Raw genomic sequence first — 25,916 nt, 5'->3', positions numbered from 1 at the left:
TATTGATGACCTCACGGTAGAATGTGGCGGCGGCGGCGCGGACACGGCGCGCTCATTGGTCGCCCGCGTGTCACAGCGGCACTTCAAAGCCTGGAGAGGAGCTACAATCGTGGTGGAATGGGCGGAACGCATCATTGTATTGCACACCTCTAAAAAAACACACTGCCTCTCGATTCATAAATATAAAAAGATCCTCAGAGGAGGGCAGGTTTTTTTTTTGTGGGATGGCAACTTCACTTCTAGGGGTGAGTCTTTCTCTAAAGGGGCTTTTTTATCCTTGCTGGTTTTAATTAGTTCCCTGTATTGTCCGGATTCTTCTTCGGCGGAGAGGGATTAAAATTATCCGTCGCTCACAGAGGGAAAAGACAGTGCTTTGATTATATATATTTTTTTCAAGCAGCAGGGTGTTTGGAGTCCTAGGGCTGCAAGGGCAGGCTGAGATTTACTGAGATTTAGTTCACTTCATCCACACGGCTAGAAGTTTATAGTGCTATTGCTCAAAGCCCTGTTGCTTTGCTTCCATGTCCCATTTGTCTTAAATCTGTGCTCCCTCCGATCAGCCATAATTCCGTGCTTTATTCTCGTCTAGATCTAACAGGTAGGCAACGGCGATCTCTTTTACCCGAACTGCAATGTGTGTTAATGAACCTATAATTTCATGCTGTAGCCTATAGCTATACTTTAGCCATTCATTCTCTGACTGAGAACAAGTTTTCTCAGTCGGGAGTAAATTGTGATTATTGTCGCTGCATAGCAAACTGTCAGTGTCACTGGTGTTTTGTATGCACGGTCGGATTGACTGGTCACTTACCGCTGTTCCCTTTCTTGTCAGGAGGAGCCGAGGTTAGGATCGACTCCTTTAGCCATGTTGGCTGCAACATGTAACAAGATAGGGAGCCCGAGCCCTTCGCCGTCCGCGATTTCGGATAATTCTTCATCTTTTGGAAAAGGTTTCCATCCGTGGAAAAGAGCCACGGCGAACAGCTGCAGCCTCGGATCCGCCGGCCTGTCCGGCTTCGGGGTGTCTCACTCTCGTAACGGGGGAGGGATATCGGACTCTTTCGGCACCAACTGCTCCACGGGATCCAGTGCCTTTTCACTCACGTCGGGCGCCTCGTCTGGCTCCCACTTTGGAAACGACTACTCCGTGTTCCAGGCGTCCGTCTCCACCAACTCCCAAGAATCCAGCCACCAGCCGGTCTTCATCTCCAAGGTGCACACGTCGGTGGACAGTCTGCAGGGCATCTACCCGAGGATGAGCGTCGCGCACCCCTACGAGTCCTGGTTCAAGTCCTCCCACCCCGGCATCCCCACGGGAGAGGTCGGCACCGGCGGAGCATCGGCGTGGTGGGACGTGGGAGCGGGCTGGATAGACGTCCAGAACCCGAACGGAGCCGCACTACAGACGTCACTACACTCCGGTGGACTCCAGACGTCCTTGCACTCTCCTCTGGGGGGATATAACTCCGATTACTCGAGTTTAAGTCACTCCGCGTTCAGCACAAGTCCCTCTCCGCACCTGTTGACTACCGGGCAGCATCTGATGGACGGCTTCAAGCCGGTGCTGTCGTCGTATCCGGACTCTAGCCCCTCTCCGTTGGCCGGGGGTGGGGGCACCATGCTCTCCGGAGGACCGCCCGCGTCTTTAGCGGGGTCCCCGCGGTCGTCGGCGCGGCGCTACTCGGGCCGCGCCACTTGCGACTGTCCGAACTGCCAGGAGGCGGAGAGGCTGGGGCCCGCGGGAGCCAGCCTCCGGAGGAAGGGTCTCCATAGCTGTCACATCCCCGGCTGCGGGAAGGTTTACGGGAAAACGTCGCACCTAAAGGCGCATTTACGGTGGCACACCGGCGAGAGGCCGTTCGTGTGCAACTGGCTCTTTTGCGGGAAGCGGTTCACGCGCTCCGACGAGCTCCAGCGACATTTACGCACGCACACCGGGGAGAAACGGTTCGCGTGTCCGGTGTGCAACAAGAGATTTATGCGCAGCGACCACCTGAGCAAACACGTAAAAACTCACAGCGCCGGGGGGTCCGCGGGCTCCGGCTCCGGTGGCAGCGGGGGGAAGCGAGGGAGCGATACCGACAGCGAGCACAGCGCGCCGGGCAGTCCTCCGTGTCATTCCCCCGACCTGTTGCAACCACCAGAGTCTGCCCCGGGAGTAGGCATGAGCGGCCTCTAACTCCGTTCGTTTAAGTATAATGTTTTTTATTTTCATGTTCTGTTTGTTTTGACGGAGTTGTGTCCAAGGAATAATGAAAGTGGACATATATAGACTACTGTGATGTATGCAACATGCTTCATCAGCGCGGTCACTGAACGAGCAATTTTAAGTTTGTTGACTTTCTCAAGTGCTTATACGACTACTAATGACACATAGTTGTCCACCATAAAACCTCCCATTAATAATACAGGATTCTGCGGTGTCAAACTGTGGTCCGGTTGGTACTTGTGGTGTGGGCACACATGCAGGCAGGGCACAAATTGAAACTTTTTACGCACAGACTGATCCAGGGTATCCTCGATGTTTTTACGCAAAGCAGGGTGTTAGAAAGCAAAACATAGTTAATAATAAACATCGCTCTAACAAATAGTTGCTACAATGTGGCTCTGCCAAGTTGTGTTACTGCTGACATTACTCTTCAAACCAATCTCTGGCACTTTATTATTGAGCAGCAGAAATGATTCCACTTGTATCCCTCTCTATACGGGGGTATATAACCAGAAGAATGGACGCCCAAACATTGCGGGCTTCTCAGTGTTAAATTGGCAATGTTCTCCTTTATTGTAAAGACAAATAATTTGGAAAACTGTCGGAAGTATATGTAAAGTAAATGATTTGAACATGAATTAAAGGCCTATAATATTTCTATAATTGCTACAAAACCCGTGACTCGCTATATGCAGTCATGTACATTTAGGTCTGATAAGAATGCACCGTGCATGTTCACAATCACATCATATACTTCATATTATAAATTATTTATTTGTTTTCCACATTTTAAAGAAGACAATTTAACATTCAGGTGCCCACCATGTTTAGGTATAGATCAGAACCCATCACCGTAGGGTTTAATGATGATCAATATTTCTGCCATGATCACATCAGCCCGGTTGATAATGGCGAAAAACACGCATCCCATTATATAATTTAACATTCGCTCCACAAACTATAAAAGAGCGCCGAACCCAAGTCTATATAGGCTAGGCTATACTTGCATTTCACTGCAAATCTGTTGTACATAATACTGAGAAAATGTAGGTTTAGAGAGTATAATTACGCACCACTGTAAAAGGTGAGTTATGTATTTGTCCAGGAGACGATGATTTTGTATAGGTATTTCTAGTTGTACATTGACTCTAGTAAATATCTGAAAAATGTACGGAGATGTATTTGGATTTTTCTTTGACATTGATTATATAAAAAAAATGTTATTGTGGGGAGTTCTATTTAACCAGGAGTTTTCTTGTATTTTAGGGGTCTATCATTAGACGCACTTTGAATTTATTTGTAAGATTTTGAAATCATTTGACTGTTTATCCGCTCATTTAATTTAAAGCAAGCATGTTGTAAAAGTGACGTTAATTTTACAATATTTTTCTCCCCCCCTCCGAGACTGGCTTTTATTTAAGCCACTCAATAAAGTCACTATGGATTCAGAATCATCTCGTCAACTCACTTTATTTATGTATTTGTTTTGTTTGTTGACTGTCAACAAATGGTTTATTATCTTAGACCCTAGTAGGTCGTCTAGAAACTTATATATTTATATATAATATTTCGCATGCAATGCTTAATTTGCTCAAGTCATGTGGCCTCGTCGTCTTTATACAATTCCTTCAACATTTTAAAATAACTATTTTGTCGAGGAAAATGCTGAAGGTGAATGTCTTATTTGTGTTGAACATATTCTGTAATAATGCAGATTATAAAATGTATCTTCAATCTCGAGAAAATAATTTGAACCTCAGAATCTTTTTTTATTTCATGGTCAAAAAATTGTGATGATCAAATGTTCTCAATTATTATTATTATTATTAATAATAATAATACAATTCTCAGCCAAAGTGTGATGTATAGCACTGTAGCCTAGCCTATATATACTATAGCCTACATAACCAAGACAGCGCACGTGCACCAGACCAGTAGGTCTATTGAAATAGCGATAGCAGATCAACAAGCTCAAAATGGGTCGCGATCTGCTACTTTTGTGTGACGCTGCAGTGTGAAGTAAAAACACAAAATAAAAACATGCATGAGAGGATTCTGTTCGACGGCAACGAATACAGTTTTCTGGAGAAAATAATTAAATAAATGTTGCTCAATTAAATCTAAAACCAGAGTCTCCTGCATGCATGCACATGCCGCAACACTTTATTGCAGAGTCAGACCTAAGCCATTCATGCCTTGTGTATATATACTTACTTATATCCTTAAAAGTAGGCTATATGGGTAGGCCTATAAGTCATGTTTTCTTTTTTGTTAAAACAAAACGTTTTGTGTTCAATAATTCTCCCATGTCTCTCCAATTCAGACACAACAGAAAATACATATTCAGGTATAGATGACACATTTTCAGCCAATCAGGAAAAAGTAGCCATTCATCAGCAAGTTTCAATTTTGTCCGTTCATTTATTTGTGTCAGCAACAATTCCACAGTTTCCACTTGTTTAATTTGTATCCTGACTGAGTTCTCTGATTGGATAACATTGGTATCCCGACCTGAAGATGCATTTTCTGTTTAATAAAAAAGCTGCGGAGACATGCATGAACACTCTAAATAGCAATGAGTAGGCCTATATGCACAATATGAGCTTTTAAACACTTAATTTAACTAAAGAAAATCACTTATACCCTATAACTTTAAATAAAATTTATTGTTATCTTCATTAATCATTAGTTCCATTATCCATATAGTTTTGAAGCAATATTTCAAGTCAACGCATTTATCAGAAACGATTGTTCGCAATTATTTTACTTAAACGTGAAAAGAGAGGGGGTGGGAGGAATCCCCATGACTTCAGTTTGGCCTATACTCGACTTCCTTTACAATACAAAGGCTATTTGACATTTGCTCCATTAGAATTATACATGCAGGCTATGTTGTTTATAGTTTTTTTTTTTAATCTTTACAAATGTTGTGAGTATAGATTGAAAGAGGCCTGATAATTTGGTCTGGTTTTGGTAGCCTTCCCTATACACCATGCTTCTCTGAATGGTATGCCAATATTCCATAGGCTATGGCGTTGTAGGCCAAACTTCCTTTAAAAACGAACATGCTATAGGCTGTTTACGCACAGCACGGCTACACAGTAAATAATTCTCTTACGTATCTATATCTGTGCTACTGTGTGGTGGTTTATACAAACCAGCCTTTTATGATTTACATTGCAATTGTGTGTGTTTAGGCTGTAGGTACGACAATGGATATAATACAGCCTTTAGCCTATAGGCCTAGTTTTTTATTATACTGCGTAACATATCGTTTTCAATTCAGTGTATACTGTTTTGTGTTTTCTGTTTCTTAGGACTTATTATACGTATTTTTAAAACCTATACATTCTTAATTTGTCAAAGTTCTCTGGTAGGAATGGATACTTTACTTATTAGTGCAACAGCGCCATCTTGCGTTCCTGTCTTCCCCCAACAGCGGCATGGGCACTTAGCCTTATAGGCCTATATTATTACTTTGAGGGAGAGAGAAAAAAATACTGATGATATGATAATCAATTTGACTTATTGACCATTTGCCTATTGTCACCTACTTTCCCCTGTATGATCATTAAACATGCATAGCTTTTGATAAACCCATAGCATATTTAGCTTAATAGCCTATATGTCTCATACGATCCATTGTTACCTAACAAACACTATGTAAGCAAATAATCTATTTATAAACAAACAACAGTCCACATGTTGTGATTATGACCAGATGGCCTACAAGTTTAACACTGCCCATTCACTTTCATATGAGATGACACAGTAGGCAGTAGGCTAAAGTAGACGAATATGTTATGGCTGCCTAGCCGATCTGCCTTTACTGACGAAAAGCCTTCCATTACTTTAATAAAATGTGTTTTCAGAGTGCCTATCCACCTTTTTCCTGTAACCCATAAGTTTTGTAAAAGTGGCCAGGTCTATGAAAACAAGCATAATTAAAATAGCTGATCTACAAGCTCACAGCGACACATTGTGAGGTTGTACATCTGTTATTTAAAAACACATTGGGAATAAATCGAAATATTTTGAATATTTTTTAAACCTTTTAATTAAAAAGGCACAAAATATTTTCAGATGTGGACAATTACATATAATCTGGGGTTCCTTGACATGAAGAAATGTGGGAACCACTGGTATACAAATGTATTAGGAAGCAAGTCCAAATAAGCAACTACTGTACACTTTATAATAAAGCCCAAAAAAACAGCAATACCAATAATTAATTTGCAAGTGACTTTACAGAAAAAACAAGTCAAAGGTTGCTTATAATAAGCAGACATGGCAACACTGCTTGAAGGAAGCAAAGCGCACACAGGGTGTAAGCACACTCGGGCGTCAAGGCACGACAAAAAGCCACTCATGGCAGGCGTCTCTTCCTGTTTTTTAGAAGGAAGATTACAGAAGGAAGTGTCATGGTCACGTGACTGTGCTGCGCCATGACACTTTCATGGGAGCCAAATCTCGCACCAGAAGTTACATGAATATATACAAAGCAATCTGGACCAGCTCATAACAAACATTATTTATGAACCATTGAGACCTGTGACATATAATCAGTTCAGGAATATAAAAGAAGACATTATAGTTTGTTTTCTAATAACTTGCTTTTGGATGTGCACAGAGTGCACAGTAGAATACATCATTTTATTTGAGGATTTAAACAGCAGCAGGAATCGTTTATGTATCGCAAGATTTGGCTGCCAGACAGAAACGGTGGACAGTCTTGCGATACTTGGCACGTTCAGAAACGTACTTTTTGCTCTTTAGACACCTCGATAAAATGACAGTGTACACAACGAAAATCAACACAGCAGATAATAATGTGTTATACGTCTTCTGTTATTTACCAGAAGCGATTACTTTACAAAAGATCTCAGTCATTCAGAAATAGTGTTCATGAGCTGGTCACTGAGCTCTCATTGACTCCAGTGTATTCTGCCGAACTTCCTGGTGTAGTTTGGGTCCCATGGTGCAACGAATCTGTCGTCTAGAATTGTGTGATAGCGAAAATGATGTCGGTGACCTTACCTCCATTTCATATACCTTGGTTTTTAGACAGCTGGTGGATGGAAATTAAGCTCCACCCACGTGGCAGAATGGCGTGTCGGCCAGATTCCCGGAAACGCTTTCCCCCGCAGCACTCTGCCGGGTGGGTGGAGCTTCATTTCCATTTCCAATAAGCAACCATCATGGTTGCTTATTTTTCATACACCAATGGTGTACGAAAACAATGAGCCCACATGAGTTACAAAGTAAGCTATGCTATACACATGCATACATGCAGGACCGTCGCTATATATAGGCACATGCATGATGCAAGGCCTATAGCACTAATATTTAAGTCGACAGTGGGCCATCACAATCAAAGAATGTATTCATTTCACAACATAGGAGATATGGGATGTTGTGTTGTCACCTGACATTAGTTTCTAGGTGAAATAAGCCCATGCATATATCGGTATCGGTTGATATCGGAATCTGAAACTAAGAGTTGGACATTATCAGCAAAATCTGATATTGGCAAAAAGGCCAATATTGGACATCCCTTTAGTCTTCTTAAGGCCACATAGCAGGCTAAACTATAGGTTTCCAGTTTAGACCAACCAGGGGCTCCTCAGCCCCATAGCATAGACCACACATAGGGCAGGCTACACTATTGTATACGTTTTAGTCTTCCTAAGGCCACACGGGGAAGGCTAAACTATTGTATTATGTTTTGGTATATTCTTAAGGCCACATACTGTAGGGCAGGCTTAGGCTACTATAGGTCTGGGGCTTCTCTTCCGTCTCCCTTGCGTCTTTTCCCAGGCCCACCCGTCGAGTCAAACTGGTGAGAGCTCCGGAGCTTACGAGTGGCCTGATTAGCCCCTCTCTACTCACCCGACGAGCCCCATATTGTGCAACTGTAGTTAATAATTGACAGTGCATGGCCACACACTTAAAACACGGTGTCATGGTTACCGGGGCAACACAGCTTCACAGCACACAATAAAATCCTCTGTGAATTTCGTAACCCAGAGAGTTTACAAATGTATAGGCCCATAGAGCGTCGCAGTCCCGCCCTCTTTGAGGGCACATGGAAGACAATTTCCCATTAATTTTCCCATAGACGTTTCAGAAAGTATTTATTAAGCCCTTTAAGCCTCGAACAAAGCCAACTCGGATGATGACAAATCATGACAAACACAGTTTTTTGGGCCGAACAAATAATTAGAAAAAAGAAAAAAAAGGGCAGTGTACAACACTTTATTTTCTTCTTCTAATTTGTCAGGCCGATTTTTTGTTTTGTTTATTGTCATGATTTGTCATCATCCAAGTTGGCTTTGTCTGAGGCTTTAACCCCTTCTGGGCGGGAATCCCTTTTGGTGTTTTACTCCTTCAGGCCCCATTTTTGGGTTCTGTACAGTATTCAAAGAAATGTATGCTGCTATATAAATATTTGAAGTTTTTCAGAAAACGTAGTATCAGCCTCAGGTCTAGGTCTTTAAATAAATACTTTTTGAAACGTCTATGGAAGAACTAATGGGAAATTCTCTTCTGGTGCCCTCACTGTTCTGAAGGGGGGTGGGGGCTCAATACCAGCTCAGAGTTAGTCATGATTTTACGTGCTATGTTTGTAACCCAATAATTACAACACTTTCTGTACAGGTTTCAACCAGCAGTCATGGACTAAATACAATCTCAGTGGTTCACATCCTAATGCCAAAATATGTTTTGGTGAAAAATAATGTGTAACAATTTCATCAAATCAGGATAGACATACACACATAGGAAGTAATGCAACAAAGAAAGCTGATAAATTATATCAATTATCTTTGAGGGTTTCTCTCTCCTGATTGGAGTAAAGTTTTAACCCACCTGAAAATGTATTTTCTGTTTACTTAAGAGCTGGAGACAAGGTCTGCATTGGCCATTGGTTCAGCCATGGTGTATTATTTTTATATACAGTGCTGGCATCCAAAGCTTTTTACAATGTGCATTACTTTCACCCATTCACATGTACCAACGGCAGAGGAAACCATGCAAGGCAGCAACCTGCTTATCATGGAGCAGTTGGGGGTTCAGTGTCTTGCTCAAGGACACTTCCGACACATAACAGCCATCGGTTCATCTCGGGGGCTCGGCTCACACATATGTGGGCCTTTCCGAAACACCGCCATCATGTCTGCATTCTGGACAGAGGGGCATCGGGTGGGCTGTGTGAGTGACAATGCCGGTCCGGGGGCCCGGGCGGGCCTCACCTGATATGATCTGCATGGGACCAGAGGCCCCATTAGAGGGAGACAAGTCACTGTCATTTACCTCATCGGTTCTCAATGCCTCGCAAGTATTTTCACAATATTTATCTGTGGAACTGAACAATTCCAAGTGTCATTTTGACCCGATTGTCAAGATTCAATGTATCCACTGAACAAGCAGGCCGGCTCTATTAGCTCAAAGAATTCCAGCACTCAAGCAACAAAACCAGGTTCAAATCTGGGGTAGAAGAGGAAAGTTACATAGTGCTGCTTTTACCATGTTTTACATTTTCTGATATACCCCAAATTGGGACGCCAGCTAAAAGCAGCTTAAATGTCTAAGCAAAACACGACCGATGCAATGAGTCACCTTTCAAGTGGAGGCTCTCTGCCTCGAGGGACATCCTCTCTCTCCTCAAACGCACTGAGTTTTGGTCCGGAGGCGAAAAGGCCAGTTGACCCTGACGTGATGCGGTGCATTGGATTCCCCCGCTCTGTGAGCAAATCACCATGTTGTGCTCACTGCTTACACGACACCACTGATGCATCTGTGGCCAATTTGGTGGTGAGGACCCCCCCCACCGCCGTTATTGTCATCAAACCAACCAATCTCCTGGGAAAGGCAATTTGACAAGGTTCTGAGGTTAGTGCGGATAAATTGACAGTAATTGCTGTTAACGTGGACATGGCAGCCCTCTGCAGCACACAATGGGTTTCGGTCGTGTTCACACTGTCTGCATCACAGATGCTGTCCTGGGCAGTAACCTATACCTGCCTCATCATGGCCGGGAACACCTGGCTCCTAAGATTCATTGTCACAATCTCTCCTGATTTTACAAACATGCAAGCCTGTAAACACAGAATTTGATGATCGCTGCCAGATATGGATGATATGATCACGAAAGCAACCGATTATTGGTAAAGCAATATTCGTTCTAACAGACCTGCTAAGAGTCAGTGAAATAAACGTGCTTCCCCACGTTTTTTTTCTGGTTGCAGGGACAGAAAGCAAACCTTTCCCAGATGACCATGAGAGGTTTGGATGGTTCTTAATATTGTACAAGATCAGTGTGACAGTGTGACCAAGCATGGGGGGTCAGCTCAACATATGGAATGAATTATGTACTGGCCATATACTGAGTGTGTCTTGAGTGTACAGGGTTTGATGAGGTCAGATCAACAAGAGTTGCTGGCCGGCTCCATATACGTACAGGTATGCAGATCTATACAGTAGGTGATGATCCAGTCTTCTCCATGTATGGTTATCCAGGGTAAGATGAGGTCAGTGTCATGATCTTCATATGGAGATAATCAAGATGGCCATATCTGGTGTGGTGACGCGTCACGAGGCGTGAGATCTAGGTGATGATCCAGTCTTCTCCATGTATGGCTATCCAGGGTTATATGAGGTCAGTGTCGTGATCTTCATATATGGATATGGTCATATATGGTGGCGTGATGTGTCACAAGGTGTGATGTCATGAGGCGTGACCATATATGGAGGCACTAAGGGTCTCCATGGTGTCACGTGATGTCACAAGGTCAGATCCATATATGGAGATCTCAGGGTCTCTATCTATCTATCTAACTATCTATCTATCTTAGATTAATTGGCCTAAGTATTGGAAATTGGAAATACTCCAGTAAAACACAAATGCGTCAAAATTGTACTTAAGTATTTTGCTTTTGCTTAAGTAAATGTACTTGCTAGTTACTTTACAGTACACCACTGTTTAGGAAGTTATATGGAGTGTCAGTGACCCCTAGAGGAGAATAAGAAGCATAGCATGCAGGCACAGAGCACTGGTGTGATAAAAACAGCCATCACAATCTCTGTATGCTATGTAAATGTATGACAGAAGCATTTGCATATTGTGGGCGGTGACAGTCTGGCTCACGAGACTAGATAAAACGCAAAGCATGCAGTGGTGTAGCCTAATTAAAGCAGCAAGTCTATGTAACTTTCCTCTTCTACCCTGGATTTGAACCCAGTTTCCTGCACAACAGTGCTGACATTTTTAATAGAGCTTTTAATAAAGGCTGTCTGCTTGCTCAGAGGATACATTGAATCTTGACCTTCAGGTCAAAATTCCTGTCAGACCCTGTGTCTGGGCGTGAGACATGACCTTTGACCTCTAAATGTCTCAATGGAAGAGAAGGGAGACAAAATACAACCACCCCAATAGTCCACATTACACAGTGCTGCTTTATAACCTGTATGCACTATGCAATTTTAACCCCGATTTTAGCCTGATTTTGGCGATTTGTCAACCCTGACAAAATTCCAGTGTCGGGCCTGATAATGAATTCCTGACAAATTAACGTGCGTCCTTTCATCTTGTAGGCCGGGTCGCGGCCCTGTCCCTTTGAGAGTGGGCTCCCCTCGCCCAGTTTCTCTCTATTTCACATGGTCTCTCGATTTCATATGAGCAACAAAGCCTCTGGCAGAATGCATACATGTATACACAAACATTTCTATATTTAATTAGCTAAATTACTATTGTTTTATTTGGGAGTTGAACCTTGAAGAAGCAGACACAGATTGCCATTACAAGCAAATTTAATGCAAACAAATCGCCATTGTTATTTTTGAATGCAGTAGCCTATTTGAGAAATAAAATGGTTCATGATAAAAAGAGGAATCACATAATAGCATTCTGAAACCAACACAGCACACACTTCACACAATCAAATGAATAGAAAATGTCATATATTGGAGTAGTTAAAGACATCCGCTGGTTCATTCCACTAGCTTGTCATCTGAAGAGCCAAAGAAGCAAAGAGAAAAAACAAAACAAATCCTCTTCAACATTGAGATTAAGATCCTTGTATTTCAAAAAAATCCTGTCCTTCTTATTGTTGTTCTTGATAATCACAGGTGATTGGTCCAATGGTGATTGATTTCAAGGGTACGGATGTGGAAACGGAGCGACGCCGCCTCCCTGAGCAAACCTGTGAATGGTGAAGGAATAGCAGTAAGCACACAGTTTGCTACTGATTTAACTGTCTGGTGTGAAACAGCAGAGTGTGGAAAGAAAGTGTGAAACTTACAGGAGAACATGAGGAGGCTCTCTGGTCACACAGGTGGAGGCTGCAGTGAAGGTAGATATCTCTGTAGTCTCCATGGAACAGGAAGAGCAGGGCAGAGAAACGAGCCTGGAGGGAAGAGCCGCTCTCAACCACTGACACCTGACGACGGTCGGTAGAACACCTGGAGAAAAGAAGGGTCAGGTTGTAGGCCCATGATGACACATCACTATTTCATCCCTCATTCTCCATTTACTTAATAAAGACACAGGACTAATCATTTAGTAATATTATGGTTGTTTGTCACAAACCCATACCCCGCTCCCAACTCTCTTTCATTACCAACACAAACATCTGCTGAGGCTGAAGAATGAAACCTACTTGTTTTGAATGAGGAAGTGTCGCGTGGGGTCATCAGGGCTGGAGGAGTGAGTGGCGTAGCAGTCGTCCAGAACGACCACAAACCTTGGATCTGTTTCCCCTACAGATACTCCTACATGCAGGGCAGAGCCCACTGGCAGAGTGACTGGGCCTGCTGGGTAAGGCTCTGTGTAGTTGGAGTTTTGGAACAAGGATGTGGAGACGCTGGTTGGTGAACCCACACCTATCATGCCACCTTCAAGTCTGTCAAGGAAACAATGAAAGGGATATTTTACCGTTGGAAGAAACTGCAGTTACTCAATGCTAATAGTATTTGTAGTAGATACCAGTAGCACAATTTGAAATTTGCACCCTATGGCCAGAAAAATAATGAAGTCTGTGTGTTTGACTAGGGTTTGACTTGATTGCTGAATTCCTGGTCATATTAATGGCCATAATGCTTTGATGCACTACACCTCCCGAGATGGGAGGCTGTGTGGAGGTCAGTTGTGACTTGTAGTCCAGGAAGGAAGTGAGACCACATTTTCATGAAAAATTTTGGTCATGAACGTCATGACGTAGAAAATATCTAAAAACACATATTACACAAATAAAACCCCAGGAAAGTGTTTCTTGTGTCCTAAACAACATCCCAGGCGGGCTCAGGCTCACCACCAATTCAGCAATGGCCTCCCCTAATATACCAGTCTCTTCTCGTATACACCAACAACAATGATGAGTAGCCTAAAACAGAATGGACATTTAGAATACAAGTCGACACTTGTTTGATGCTAGACAATTCTGCACATTTTGGTGCGTGCATGCGTGCGTGCGTGCGTGCGTGCGTGCGTGTGTGTGTGTTTGTGTGTGTGTGTGTGTGTGTGTGTGTGTGTGTGTGTGTGTGTGTGTGTGTGTGTGTGTGTAAAGTGTGTTTTAACATAAATAGGTTACTGTACTTACTCAAGGTTTGGTCTGATAGCCACATCTAGGCTGGTCTCTGTGTCCAGAGGATAGACACAGGAGAAGGGAAACCTCACAGGAAGTGAGGTGTTATTTGCAGAATAGATAAACAAATTGTTGGAGTAGATGGCATGGGTGTTGTTGGTCTGAAAGACAGAGGTTAACTGAATGGTCAGTCGAGTGAATCATCTAGCGGCTAGCCAGCTGGAAACAAAGTTTCAGTATATCCACCTCAAAATGAAACACTATACATCAGAAGGTAATAATAGCATAGTCCCATATGGTAGCAGTTCTTAAGATATCTTGTCATGGCAAACTACCTAGGCTACTAACTATTCAATATCGGATATATAGTGTGAAATGTTTTGGACTTTGTGTGCAATGTTAACATTTAGGCCTAGAAAGGTTGTGGGGTCATTCACACAGTACCAATGCTGAAGTGCGTGCTAGTATCTGCATTCTATCAAAAAGCCAGAAGGAGGTGCATGACATTGCTATCATTACAGCCTTGATGCTAGCAGGACTAAAAACACAATGCATGCATTGTGTTTGACTCCTGTTCATAATGTTTGACCAAACACAAAATGATTTTAGATTAATTGAATTGTTGCCAACAGCATCTTGTGGTATAGCCACCAAAGCTGAACTACAGTAGTATACAGTAGTAGTAGTAGTAGTATACAGTAATACATAACACATAATAAATCACAGGAGAAGAGGACGAGACATAAATAAAAATAAATTATGTAACAACAGCATAAAGTTATCAGACAAATCCTCACCGTCAAGGTGTTTCCACAGGTGTCAGCCTGACGTTCCACTTGGTACCACACTGTTCCATTATGCTCTGTGAAGGATGAGCACTGTGGGTCGGCCAGGTGACCAGAGGTTCCATTCAGACCAGAGGGTTTCAGGATAAATAGTTCCAGGCCAATTTGGATTTGACTCTGACCACAAATCAGATCAGGATCTGGAGGGTGATGGATATGAAGAGGAAGACACAGTAGAGGTAATGGGTCAAAGACATAAAACAGAGCAAGGAAAATACATTCAGTAACAATATTGTTGTCAATATTACTTTCCATGAGTGTAATTACTAGGTTGTGAATTACAGAAAAATAGGAAATAATGAAGAGAAATACAAGTATGCAAATTTTCTAATAATAATAATATTAGTAATGAGGACGGAAAAATGAGGATGGATATTGGCGCTGTGATTGGATGGAACAATTACCATGAATGGTGCAGAAATTGGCGCTGTGATTGGACGATTGGACAAAAAGACGGAAAAAAGACCATGTAGCGCCAAAATTTGAGGATGGAAAATGTACCATGTTTTGCGCCGAAATTGGCGCTGTGAGTGTGATTGGCCATTGTGATTGGCTGGAAGGTGTGTCATTCTGCGTTGTGATTGGCTGAGCATCGCATAACGGGTGTGCCACAGGGGACACCCGCTATATATAAGTGGCAGATATTCTGTGCTCAAAATGTAAGGACGGAATTGGTGCCGGAAATGTGTCTCAAGGTTTATGTTACATTCACACGGGCAGACGCAATGATGCAGTCTGCCAATCATTGTCAATGGAAGCCAGCGACATGACGATGCAAAGACGCAACAAAGTATGTAGCTGCTCCAACTGATACTCCCATTCATTTTTGCAACTTTGTGTCTGCACGTGTGAACGCACCATTAGAGTGGTTAATACCAGTTTGATGCCTGACTCTTTGAAGTGTCTTTGAGCAAGTCATGTGTGTACAGTGTGTTGTACCTTGCATGGCTGCTGCCTCCACCATCATTGTGTGAGTAACGTACATGTTGTAATACGCTTCGGGGGAAAGTAATCATGAAGTATTTTTCAAGTACTTTTCAAGTGCAACATGCTTCTATGGAAGCATGTTGCACTTGAAAATAGACGATCTACAGTATAAGCAGTTGTTTCACAAATCTCAGATTAGGACTTCCACTGACAATGTTCAGTCATGAGATTTTATTTTGCTTTAATCCATGATTATGAGTACTATAAAACATGCAGACATTTTAATTCATGAGGTGAATGTTCTCACCTCTGAGCACATCAGCATAGCAGTAGACATCATAGCGCTCCCATGTTGGCCTCAAGCCATAGGACCTGACTCCAGGTCGATCTCCCAGGTCTCCAGTACAATCCTTTCGAGGATAAACAATAGGATACCTGAGCAAGGACAAATAAGATTACGTATAGTACCCCATTTTATTATTTTTATACATTGGTTATTCAAAAATAGCAGATCTACAAGAACTTGTACATCTGTTACTTTTATTGAAAAATATCGAAAATTGGAAGATTGGAAAATGTTCAACAATGTACGACCTAAGACATACATATTCTCTTCTGGGGGTCCCTGGCAGAAAACATTTTCGGATGGCCAAACACATCAATACGGGGGTCTTTGTCACAAAAACATTCGAGAACCACTCATTGATATTTCTCTGTGGCTTTCGCCTTACCTGACAGTCTGGTCCAATAGCCACCCTGCATCACACTGGTGGAACCCGGCCTCATATGCTGCCTGCAGTTGCTCTGGGGAAGCCATGGCGGCCCCGATACTGTGGCATGCTAGCTGGGCTTCAATGAAGGTGAATGCATAGCGACCAGAGCTAGCACGGTAATGGAATACTACACCTACATTGAAATGAGAACGATGGTCTGGTTTCTGTTGGTAATCTTTCTTCTCTGTTATAGTAATACTGATGGTCACTGGTCATGCTAAGCATGGTAATTCAAAAATAAATATATTGGGGAAACATGCAGTTTCTGGGTTTCTGTGTAGAAGTTACAGTTGAGTAGAATTGGCTTTTGAGTAGTATATAAAAGCATAAATACAGATACATAGATTAGAAATAGCGGTTGAGTGGAAGTTGTTGCAAAGTATAACACATTTGAACAGAATGTAATTGTACATTGAAAACTATTATCGTACATCACGACGTAAAATAATAATAATGTGTATTTGCTCAGAGACTATGATGTAAAATTCTCCATTCATTGTCAAAGGGATTGTTTGTGTAGGACAAAGTTTGTGGGCAACACCAAAAGCTGGATATATAAAAAGAATGCATTTCAATGGAATTCAACTTTAAAAGTGTGAGAATTACAAATGATATAGACCAGAGACAAGAGAATGACTGAGAGCAAACCAGATAGAGTGGTGTACACTTTACAGTCATTGTTTAAACTGAAAGGAGTCTAGCAGCGTCGGCGCATGGTGGAGCATGTCGAACCAAGTGATTCAAGTAGTTCAATTCAATCATGGTTGCTTCCAACTACATGAGTCTACATGCCTCCACATGCGTCTACTTCCAACTACATGAGTCTACATGCCTCTACATGGGTCTACTCGCAACCGTTTGGTTGCAAGGAGTTGCATGGCGACCCATTGGTGTGGTTTGGGCTGAACACCGCCATGCTGGAGGACACCCGGGGGCGTAGGCTTTTGAATTATACCTGGACAGATGTTGTTCTCCAAAGTTTCCGTGATTTCATCAAGAGCCCCAAAATCAGTCACTTGAAACATGTGCTTCAATGGATCGGTAGCAATCATGTCCAACTCTGCTTTCGTTTGAGCATTATTAAAAGCACTTCCAACCTAAGGATACCGAGATACAGCATAAATGATAGGTTATTGTTGGTGAATAATTGTAGGCTCATCTCGAGATTGATACTCATATTGCACGTACATTCAAAACGGAGTCAAATTTAATCCTCAAGGTAGAGGTGTCTTTATCTTGTACATGATACTATTATTTTGTTAGTTAGCACTATTACATATTATATGTAATAGTGCCTCAATGTAATGGTATTAGTAAGAACCATGTACGCACGTACATACACGCTCACACATGCACGCACGCACGGTCGCATGTACACGCACACTCACACGACACGGCGAACACGCACGCACGCACGCACACACACACACACACACACACACACACACACACACACACACACACACACACACACACACGCACACACACACACACACACACACACATAAACACATGAACACACACTTTTTCAAAATGAGTGAATCTGACAACTTACCCCAATGGCAAATCGAATAATGCCCTCCCTTGCAGCTAGGGAAGTAACATTAGGTAAGTCGCTTCGATCACCAGACGATCCATCACAGATGACTATCAGGAACTTGTTCACATTTGGTCTCGATCCTCTATTTCCTACAAATACATTTTGGCTGTTGGAATAAAAGAGAGAGAAATGTACTTGCAAACATTTGTCATAAAATGTTTGACATTTGTGGTATGTTGCCAAGATAAAGACACTTACACAACATCTCGAATTGCTCCAGCTGTATTGGTCCCTCCATTTTGTTGACTAATACGATCAATTTGAGATTCCCAAGATCCTGAGGTGGCAAAAGTATCAAAATAATAGTGGATGATGGTGGACGATGCGTATTGGGCAACTGCAAACTGTAAACACACAGAAAAACATTGATCTTACTGAAATATACAGTATTCTGCAATTATAGAGAATGTGATGGTTGATATTCAAGCCGTAAAAAAGGTTGTATGATCAATCATCATATCAGTTAATCATATTCCCATTTTTCTCCCTCATACTGGGCCCTTTTCGATCAGCAGATTAGCATGTTTTCAGCAGCATAGAAAATGGCCCAGTGGCAGTTTGGAAGAAAACTAAATCCTTTTTATCCTTTTTACTTATAATTTGACTTGAGTATTTATGCTACACCTACCTGTGTAGCCTTTCCCAGGCCCACTAGTGAGCGAATCATACTTTTAACAAAAGTCTTCATTCTGATGAAATCACCAGAGGAAACACTGCCTGAGCCATCCATTAAGAATGTAATATCTGCTGCCGCCCCAGGACACTCTGTTAAAAGATGTAGAAGAAGAAAGGAATCATGTACATCTTTTGTTTGTTGTATTCTGCTGTTTCTATTCAACTTTTACACTTGATAATGTGTTCATATTTTAATGTGTGTCAAAGACAGGACGCGCACTTTGGTGTCTCGAGGCCATCAAATCTCATACAAAATGAATATGTATTTATATTATAATATTTAATCACTCAACTCTTACCCTTCTTTTGATCCAGCAGTATTTGTGTTGCAAATAATTATTAATTTGATTGAGCTATTCAGCACTAAAGTGTCAAAATGTCCTTACATTCTTAAATGAATGTAAAAACACCTAGACAGTAAAGGTGGTTGCACACTGGACTGGACGTGTTTTTCGGTAAACCGATGGAAAAATGCAGCTAATGCAGGGACGTTAACAGTAATGATTATACAACTCAGGTAGAAAGTCATATTTCATGCAGTGGTGTCGATGACACGGTGCCCTACATAATATAGGGGCAGTGTTGACATGCGACCCCATGCACTGGCCAATGAGTTTACCTATTTACATGTGTGACCTGTTTTACAGGATGCTGTAAATCAGTCATCCCCACAAACTACCATACAATTACAACAAAGGCATGGCAAGCGGTCTGTGGTCACAAGGAAGTAAAGAAAACTTTTCGGCCTGAAAACTTGACTGTCATAAGGATGTTTGGTTCATTTGGCTGAAAAGACGAAAGCTAAGCAGCCCTGTCCCGGAGAAACACAGCCTTAATTGCCATGAGAAAAGGAGGGAGCAGCAGAATACTCATAATAATAGATAAATAAAGATAACATTTGACCTCAGGGCTGATTCTAGCTTATGTGGCACCCTAGGCCAGTGAGTCCCAAAGAGTCCATGCTCCATGGGGACTCCCAGGGTCAGGGGTCCATGAGTGGGCAATTGTGGAAAAAATGTTGAATTAAGCAATCGATTTAAGATTCAAACTCAAACTGTCAGGGAAACATGCTGCCGTGATTATTCTTTAACTTTTTTTTATTTGTATGTTTCTATAGAGTTGCATGCACCCCCAGGTGTGCAAGGTTATAAATAATATTCAAATACGTCTTCCCTGTTTGTTTTTATTGTTTGCTTTAGAGGAAAAGAGGTGAATGTCAAGAGACAGACTCAAAATATATGTTACGTGGTAGCACTAGCATACCTACCAGGACTGTATACTGTATAATGTTTTGTCTGGCTGAAAGTACACTGCAATCGTGCAATGTCAATAATGTGCTATATTATAATAACATGTAGTATACTTTAGTATACAATTTTCCACCAGGGTAGCATGATACATAATATTAATATAAAGAAAAAAATAATATAAAGAAAACAAAAGAACAAAATAAAGGAAGCAGGTGTAGAAGCCTGCATCACAATAAGTGATATGCACTGTGTAGTGATATGCACTGTGTAGTCCTTGTATGACAGTATGACCTACACTGTAGGTCATACTGTCATACAAGGACTCCATTCTAATATGAATGTTAAGCATCATAATCTATTCTATACCAATAAAATGAAATTAGAGTTTACCTGTACTGTTTCCACTAACATTCTGTACGAACAGAACCACCAGAACAGCTGACACTCTCATCATGGTCCACATCCTGGAGATCTGAAAATACACAAACAATATTCTGAAACAGACTGCAACAGCATAAGGAAACTAACATCACTGACTCATTAAATGACTGGTTCAATGCAGAGGTACGGTTCACTTATAACGTATGTGCACTCACCACTTCAAATGGAACATGGAGGTCATGAAAGAGAATGTATAAGAATATACCACACCTTTGATGTGTTAATAGAGTGTAACATGTGACTATCAGTAAACAGTATTCTTTTATGACTCCATGCATGGATCATTCTCTCTATAGGTTTGTCATAACTCATGCATCCAGGCAGGGACAGTCGGTACATACAGGATTCCTTGGTGTACACTACAGTCAGGAGACCTGGATGGGAGGTGTGGGTTATTGAGCTAAGATCAAATGTTCATATACAATTCAGGAATTTTGTTAATTAATTAAATGTTATTTTAACCAATCTGTGTGGTAGAGTATGTTAAAAAACGACTAGTACATCTGTATTATAGGGTAGGCCTATGTAAATACAATATAAATATTAGAGTATGTTAATACAATATGGTAGAGTATGTTAATACAATATAACTAGTATAATATAGTATGTTAATACACAAATACAGTATAACTATACATAATGTATGTTATAGTATGTTAAGACAATAAAACTAGTACAACTGTATGGTAGAGTATGTTAATACAATATAACTGCAGAGAGAAAGAGCCCAGGTGCTGAATGGAGACGCACAAGCCAGTAAAGTTAATATAACTAGTCCATCTCCAGTGGAGGTGGTCTCCCTACTCTTTCATTGAGCATTGAGACAGTTCTATCCTGCTGTCAGATTGAATAGCTAGGCTAATGGTTGACTTATGTAGCTTTAAGTTTGTTTATTCCAAACATGTAATGTCTGTTACATTTCAAAGTTGCCTTGTTGCCTTGTTGCCTTGTTTACTTTTAGGCATCATTTGCTCGGTAATCTGTGTGCAAATTGACCACCTGTTCCCCACCTCCTTGCACTCATTGCTCTACTTTGTGTTTAACATTCAGGCATTTGCAAAGGGCAAGTAGATGGGCTTTCATAAGATTGTGAATGGTGAGTATTTATATCACAAACCAGAGGTGTGATGTAGTGCCATTGAGAGATCTGACACTTATTCATGTTATGCAAATAAATATGTTGATTTATAAGCAACAAGCGTCTTGCTTTCATTTGTGTTCTCATTGTTCCTTGTTACATGATTGGTACTCGTGTATTGTGACAATCCCATTTACGGTAAATGTGGTTGAGTCACAGGTGAATGATTTACCTGTGAGTGAATGTCCTTTTCAAATGATCACATACTTCTTGAAGCAGGTGCCTGAGTGGGGTGGGGTCGGTTGGAGATATATGTGCTGCATGTGTATACATAATTCAGTGAAATTGCTGTAGATGCAGATTCCTCAGACAAGAAAACAAAAAGAAAACAAAAAGTCAAACAATTAACATCATTCATTCAATTAACGTCATTAAAATCCCAGTCAGGCAACTGTCTCCACATGGGGAAACAAATCACTCGCTTCCATTTTAATACCTTTAATATTGTCAGAATGTAATGAGTTTTGCAGTGGACAACACATTCTCACTGCATGCCAACTTGTCACATACTGATGCTTGGTCAGGACACCTCGGTTGGACACCCCTTTAGAACATGTTCATATAGTATGTTCATGTCAAGGACCCCCAAATTAATATGCATTTGACCTCCATCTGAAAATGTTCCTGCCAGGGACCCCCATACCAAGATTTGTGTTGTTAAAATGTTTCAAAAGTATTCCAAATGTTCCACATGAAAACTATTTGGGTTTATATCCTCTGGGGAACATACTGATAATGTGCACAACAAATTCAATGGCAATCCAGCCAGTTACAGGTATACTGTATGTTGTCATAGTACAACACTGCAGATTAGAAATGATTAGGGTACATACCGGTACACACTTTTATATCGGTATAAATGTGTAAAATGTCTTTCTTCTTGACTTTTGACGTCCACCAATCATCACACAACACATGTCCCGATCACATTTGTTTTGCTCCCGATCCGATCATTTGATTTTGAGTATCTGCTGATACAGATTTTTCTCGATTTATTTGTATAGAGCACTTATGCCATATCACAATAGTACAATATCCCAAATCACAGACAATATCTACTGCAATATCGACTGCAAGTCGCATTTACTATGAAATCGTACATATTTGTCCATCAGTCAGTGTATCACTCAAAATCCCCATACATGGGAAAGCCCCCATATACTGTATGGTCCCCAGGTCTCGTGACATCACGTGACATCGGAGATCCCTGATGTCATAGTAAATTTGTTAAGATGAATTTTACTTTATTTAATTGTTCAAATAGTTACATGATTTATTGAATCCAAAGTACCTGTCCAATTAAACTCTAGACAGGCCTGCCCCAAAGTTATTAGTGTAGCCGCGCCCGGCAGCCGCCGAAAACTAGAGTTATCAACAGGCCCGGAAATTAAGGCCCGGCCCTACCTGGGCTCTCATCAAACCCTGAACACTCAAGACAGTGACACTGCCCCCGCTGTCACCCTTATAGATCTTCATATATGGAGCTGGCCTGTTCTGACATTCCATATGTTGATTTGACCTCATCAAACCCTGGGCCTGTACACTCAAGTTACACTTTAAAACAGTTTCATTTTGGAGTTGAAGAAGATAGGTGCAGATGTTAAGATGTATTTTACTTTATTTAATTGTTCAAATAGTTACCACATGATTTATTGAATCCAAAGTACAGAAATAGTACAAAAAATAAAGGATACAAGTAAAGGTACATTTAAGAAAAAAGGTTATTTTACCACATCACTGTGTATTATATATTTTTAATTTTGTTTATTTTGTACTGTACTGTGTAAATACTCAAAAAGTAACTAAGTGAATATCATATAGTAGCGATCTTATAAAACATACATAACTGGAATACTCTGCCTTATCTATGGTAGACATACTGAAAAGACACCTGAAGTCATATACGGTAATAATATCAATTAACAGATGGATCATTTTGAGGTCCACTGGTTCACACTGACAGCTTGTCCCCTGAAGTTCCAAAGCAAAAAGAGAAACCACATTTAGTTCAACTCTGACATGTCAGTATTTCAGATTCTTAAAATGGTTTTGTTTTCAATACTCACAGGTGATTGGCCCAATGGTTATGGGTTTGAAGGGTGCAGGACCAGGGCTGGAAACGGAGCGACGACGCCTCCCTGAGCAAACCTGTAAATGGTGAAGGAATAGCAGTAAGCACACAGTTAAGCGAATAGGATTCACAAGTTCACAACAGATCTTCAAAACACAGTACATTCACAGGACTTCGTGACCACTGCAGTTCTACTGACTTTACTGTAACTGTCTGTCTGGTGTGAAACAGCAGAGTGTAGAAAGAAAGTGTGAAACTTACAGGAGAACATGAGGAGGCTCTCTGGTCACACAGGTGGAGGCTGCAGTGAAGGTAGATATCTCTGTAGTCTCCATGGAACAGGAAAAGCAGGGCAGAGAAACGAGCCTGGAGGGAAGAGCCGCTCTCAACCACTGACACCTGACGACGGTTGGTAGAACACCTGGAGAAAAGAAGGGTCAGGTTGTAGGCCCATGATGACGCATCACTATTTCATCCCTCATTCTCCTTTTTTTTTTAAGACACTGGACTAATAAACTATTCATATTGGTTGTTGACCACACAAACCCATACCCTGCTCCCACCCAACCTTCTCTTTAATTTCTTGTATTGTATATTGTGATGACACAAACCATCAGCTGAGGCTGAAGAGTGAAACATACTTGTTTTGAATGAGGAAGTGTCGCATGAGGTCATCAGGGCTGGAGGAGTGAGTGGCATAGCAGTCGTCCAGAGCGACCACAAACCTTGGATCTGTTTCCTCTACAGATACTCCTACATACATTGCAGAGCCCACTGGCAGGGTGACTGGGCCTGCTGGGTAAGGCTCTGTGTAGTTGGAGTTTTGGAACAAGGACATGGAGGCACTGGCTGGTGAACCCACACCTATCATGGCACCTTCAACGCTGTCAGGGAAACAATTAAAGGTTCAACAACATCTGTCTAACAGTTAAGAGTTAAGAGTCTTGCTCAAGGACATATTATGGCCGGGGTTGGGAATCGAACCTGGGACCTTTTACGTCCCAGGCAGACTACCGATTCAGCCACGGCCTCCCCTAATATAGTCTCTTCTCATATAGCACCAACTGGCCATTACAATTCACAACAATGATGAGATTCTGCACAATTTGGAGTGAGTGAGTGTGTGTGTGTGTGTGTGTGTGTGTGTGTGTGTGTGTGTGTGTGTGTGTGTGTGTGTGTGTGTGTGTGTGTGTGTGTGTGTGTGTGCGTGCGTGCGTGCGTGTGTGTTTTCATGTACATAATCTAGCTACATTGAAAATCGGTTACTCACTCCAGGTATGGTCTGATTGCCACATCTAGGCTGGCCTCTGTCTCCAGAGGATAGACACAGGAGAAGGGAAACCTCTCAGGAAGTGAGGTGTAATTTGCATGATAGATAAACAAATTGTTGGAGTAGATGGCATGGGTGTTGTTGGTCTGAAAGACAGAGTTTAACTGAATAGTCAGCGGATCCATCTAGTCAGCTGGAAATAAAGACTATACAACACATAGTCATGCTGCACATCAGAAGGTAATACATTAATACAATAATATAGTAAGAACCTAAAAGCCACAGTCGCATTCCATTGTATTAATACCATAGCAGTTCAATACTACCTAACTACCGTAACTATTCGATATTGATATTATATTGTGTGAACATTTTGGATTAAGGGTGGCACTAAAGGAAAGTACACCAACATCAGTAGGGGTTCTCTTTCTCATGATTTGTCTGCTTATTATATAACAAGATACTATCTTCTGTACAATGGCACTAGAAGAGAGGTTGTGGGGTCATTCACACAGTACCAATGCTGAAGTGTGTGCTGCATTCTATCAAAAAGCCAGAAGGAGGTGCATGATTCCAACAGCTGCAAACAGAGTTCCAGTTCTATGACTGCTATCATTACAACCTTGTTGCTAGCAGGACTAAAAACACAATGCATGCATTGTATTTGACTCATAGGAGAAGAGGACAGGATATTAACCGTTTTGTGAGAAAAAAATGCTTCACATCCAACAAAGACAATAAATTATGTAACAACAGCAACAAAATATCAGACAAATCCTCACCGTCAATGTGTTCCCACAGGTGTCAGCCTGACGTTCCACTTGGTACCACACTGTTCCATTATGCTGTGTGAAGGATGAGCACTGTGCGTCGGCCAGGTGACCAGACGTTCCATTCAGACCAGAGGATTGCAGCATAAATAGACTCAGGCCAATTTGGATTTGACTCTCACCACAAATTAGTCCCGAACCTGGAGGGTGATTAAAGAGGAGAGGTTGAAGGATATGAAACAGAACAAGGATAGCTTGAGGAGAATACATTCAGTAAACAATATTCTTGTAAATATTAATATCCATGAGTGTACTTATGTTGTGAAATACTGAAATATACAATAAAGAAGGAAAGTCACTGTATAATG

At 41.5% G+C, this 25,916-nt stretch overlaps 2 protein-coding genes across 2 annotated transcripts; one reads left to right on the top strand and one right to left on the bottom strand.

Annotated features, from left to right (window-relative positions):
- Positions 1-224: 224 nt before the first annotated feature.
- Positions 225-2,179, top strand: sp8b (sp8 transcription factor b; the record flags this gene model as incomplete). The annotated part of the gene is made up of 2 exons (XM_083761954.1): positions 225-245; positions 833-2,179. The coding sequence occupies 2 exons, from the start codon at positions 225-227 to the stop codon at positions 2,177-2,179; spliced, it is 1,368 nt and encodes a 455-aa protein (XP_083618080.1).
- An 18,058-nt stretch (positions 2,180-20,237) lies between these two features.
- Positions 20,238-25,695, bottom strand: LOC310856640 (uromodulin-like; the record flags this gene model as incomplete). Its single annotated transcript, XM_083762111.1, has 5 exons — positions 20,238-20,330; positions 23,770-23,929; positions 24,150-24,392; positions 24,779-24,924; positions 25,561-25,695. 5 exons carry the CDS (start codon positions 25,693-25,695, stop codon positions 20,238-20,240), a joined length of 777 nt encoding a protein of 258 aa, XP_083618237.1.
- Positions 25,696-25,916: the final 221 nt, after the last annotated feature.

Source organism: Protomyctophum parallelum (assembly GCF_964188405.1).
Source record: "Protomyctophum parallelum genome assembly, chromosome: 3".
NCBI lineage: Eukaryota > Metazoa > Chordata > Actinopteri > Myctophiformes > Myctophidae > Protomyctophum > Protomyctophum parallelum.
The sequence above is the reverse complement of the archived record's forward strand: the minus strand, read 5'-3'. Positions and strand labels throughout refer to the sequence as shown.